This window comes from Hylobates moloch, unplaced genomic scaffold, assembly GCF_009828535.3.
Source record: "Hylobates moloch isolate HMO894 unplaced genomic scaffold, HMol_V3 SCAFFOLD_5, whole genome shotgun sequence".
Classification (NCBI taxonomy): Eukaryota; Metazoa; Chordata; class Mammalia; order Primates; family Hylobatidae; genus Hylobates; species Hylobates moloch.
Window position 1 is genome coordinate 105,977,186 of NW_026652280.1, and position 3,096 is coordinate 105,980,281.

Here is a 3,096-nt window from a genome sequence, read left to right on the forward strand (position 1 = left end):
CCTCATGATCCGCCCGCCTCGGCCTCCCAAAGTGCTGGGATTACAAGCGTGAGCCACCGCGCCCGGCCTTCTGTGATAATTTCAACCCTGGACTGCAGCCTCATCTGACTCTGGATAATGTCATTGTTTCATGTGTCTCCTAGGCCCTGCTTCCTTTAATGATTCTTTGCATTCTTCTATGCCAATCTGTATCCCCAAACCATTTCCAAACTAGTAATAGGACTGATGGCCTCCTTACTGTATGCAAAGCCACAGAACAAAGAGCCCAGAAAGGAGTGGGGCTAAGAGGGTTGCTGAGGAAAGAGGAACCCCAGCATCTGAGGGGAAGAGATGCAGCTTCTCTAAGTCTGGCAGGAAGGCTCGGGCATCCTCCAGTGCTGCCTGAGCTGCCACGGTAAAGTTGGGATCACCAGAAATTAAAACATCAAAGACACAGGAATGGAAGTAAGCATCTTCCACTGGAAGCCCTTCCTTGCACAGCCGTCTGGCAGTGTCAGTGGTTATAGCTCCCCGACGATTGCGCTCTGATCGAGAGAGTCGCTGACTTGGAGGGCACCCCCCAACACAGAGTTGCAGGTCCTGTTCAGCTGAGAAGGCCATGGCCACATCCTCTGCTACCTTGATGGAGAAGGAGAGCTGCCCAGCTGTCTGCCGAATGATTATAGTTGTGCCAATGTAGGCAGCTTGGATCTCCACATGGTTCCCAGGGTTGGCAGTTTGAATCGACAAACTGGATCCCCCAGGTCGGTCACCTCCATTGATAGAACCATCTTCAAAGGCTACAGGAAGATTATCCACCTCAGCCTGATAGACCTTCTGATCAATGCATTCCTGCATGTTCTTAAATATGATGGTGAGCTGTGAGGGCAAGAGGGAAAACAGTTCATTTTGGGTTCAGTGCATCTTCCCCCCAGTCAGACCTCATACATAGTTAGGGATCTGATCCAAGTAGAGATGCAGGACTATTATGGCCCTCAATCCTTGATCCTTTCTCCTATTTACGTTCGAGTATTACCTCATCCCTACTTAACCCCTCTCTCTACTTAATCTTGGCAACTTCCTAGGAGAGGGAAAATTTCCCTTCTGAAACTCCTCAGGTCCGCCCTCTCCGACTGTCTCTTCAAGGTTTTCTGCATTTGAGTCAAATTCCCATCAAGGGGAAGTGATTTACAGCTCCAAGTGTTTGGTAGAAGGGAGTGATTCGAGATGGGGGAGAGGTTGAGGAAGAAAAGGGAATTAGGGAGCATTGTTGTTGAATAGTGGGGATGGGGAGGAATGGTGCCCGTGGAAGAATCTCATGAGGTGGATCGGAAGGAAGATTGAGTGCCTGACCTTCCGGGTGGCGGTAGCGTTGGCCCCCAACGCCATGGGAGAGCTGGTGGCTTGGACAAAGAGGAAGTCATTATCCAGTAGAGGCCAAGCTCCTTGGACACGGCATGTGTGAAAATGGTGGTGGAAGCTGCGCACGTGGGGGTCCCCGAAGGAAGCGCAATGCAAGAACCCCGGGGGACGACCATGCAGCCGGGAAAACCGGTCTTCATAGTCACAAGGGTCCGGGGCAGGGAGGCCGGAGCCCGCGCCTGGAAGGGCGGGGCCCCGGGGCGGGGGAGGGGCTGTAGGGCCCTGGCGCGAGCAGTTGTGCTGGATCATCAGGTCTTCGATGCCATGTACCGCCGAATGGAAGGCGAGATCCCCGCGGCAGGTGCGGGCGGTGCGCCGAGTGCAGAGCGCATAGGAGCGGAGGGCTCGACAGAGGCCGCCAGAGCCGACCCCTCCACCCCGACCTCCTCCTCCTCGAAGTGCTCCTGATGAACCCCCACCTCTAAGGCTCAGAGTGGTTGATACATACTCAGCATTGCAGCGGAGGATCTTGCATTGAGAATGAGCTAAAGACAGAATGGAGAGGATTGTGAGACGGTCCTCAGACCTCTGCTCTATCGGAGTGTAGTTTGCTCGTAACTCTTCCAAATCTCATCAGGGGATTCCAGCCTTCCTAAAACCTAACTAAGGGCCTTCCCCAGCCCCCAACCCCCTAGTCCCTAGTTCTCTCGGCTGTCTTACTAAAAATGTGTGAGCCCACCACATCTCTTCTGCCTGTCGACCAAGGGCTTCCCCAGTGGCCTTCCCCAAACTGAACGGGAAATAAAATATTAGTATTTGAGAGCAGGGCGACTGATAGGGACTCTCAGTGCCCATCTCTCCTCACTCATTCAGGCTCACATGCCCACCCCTACATAGCAGCCTACCCTCTAGATTTCCCCAAACCCTTCCCTGGCCCTTCCTTACCATGTCCACAGAGAAGCAGCAGGAGAGTGAGAGTGCTTAGAGTTGGGGGACTGCCATGGGAGGACCTGGGACTAGGGGACTGGCCTGGCTCCCCCATACCTATCCAGCCAGGTTTCCCAGGCGCCGGTTCTTTCCAGCTGATGACCTTCCTACCTAGTGAATTTTGACCGGAAGCCCTGTAAGTGACTGAAAAAAGAAATTTGGCTGGACATGGAGAGAGAGAAGAGTTGAAGATTGGTAAGGATAATGTGAAGTGAATCTGGGGAGATCAAGAAAAGGATGAACAGACTGGAATTTGGGGAAACTGGGGTTTCTCAAACTATAAGTGTGGCAGTTAAGCCTCTTTGCCCTGTTCCTGTGGCCACTTTTAGGGCCCTTGTGCAATACCCCTAGGTGGGGGTGGAGGGAAGGTTGAGTGAACTCAAGGGGGCAGAGTCCACTGTATTGCTCCATTCTGAGCTACCAAACAGCAGGTATGTCAAAGATGGAGGAATCATGGGGCTAGATCAGATACCAGTAATCCTAGTGGGTACTCTAATAAAATTAGGACCTGAAAATATTTCAGAAACATACTTCTTATTTGTCCCTCTCCATTAGGAGGAGATGCCTTCTAGGAGTCATACATTTCTTTTCCTCCTTTGTGTCAGAACACAAGAAGGAGTAAGGGTGGCATACCCATCCCCTCTAGAATATCAGTATTCAAACGAAAAGGAAACCAATCTCTTTTCATTAGCTCTAGAGAGCTGCAATTTTAATCTCCCTCTCTCATGGAATAATGGGATGCAAACCAAACATGCAAATCAATATTTG

The 3,096-nt window shown here is 51.6% G+C and overlaps 1 protein-coding gene across 1 annotated transcript; it reads right to left on the reverse strand.

Annotated features, from left to right (window-relative positions):
• Positions 1 to 234: 234 nt before the first annotated feature.
• Positions 235 to 2,383, reverse strand: HJV (hemojuvelin BMP co-receptor). The gene is made up of 3 exons (XM_032151636.2): positions 2,287 to 2,383; positions 1,333 to 1,886; positions 235 to 858 (listed from the first exon to the last, which is right to left on the reverse strand). Exons 1-3 carry the CDS (start codon positions 2,381 to 2,383, stop codon positions 235 to 237), a joined length of 1,275 nt encoding a protein of 424 aa, XP_032007527.1.
• Positions 2,384 to 3,096: the final 713 nt, after the last annotated feature.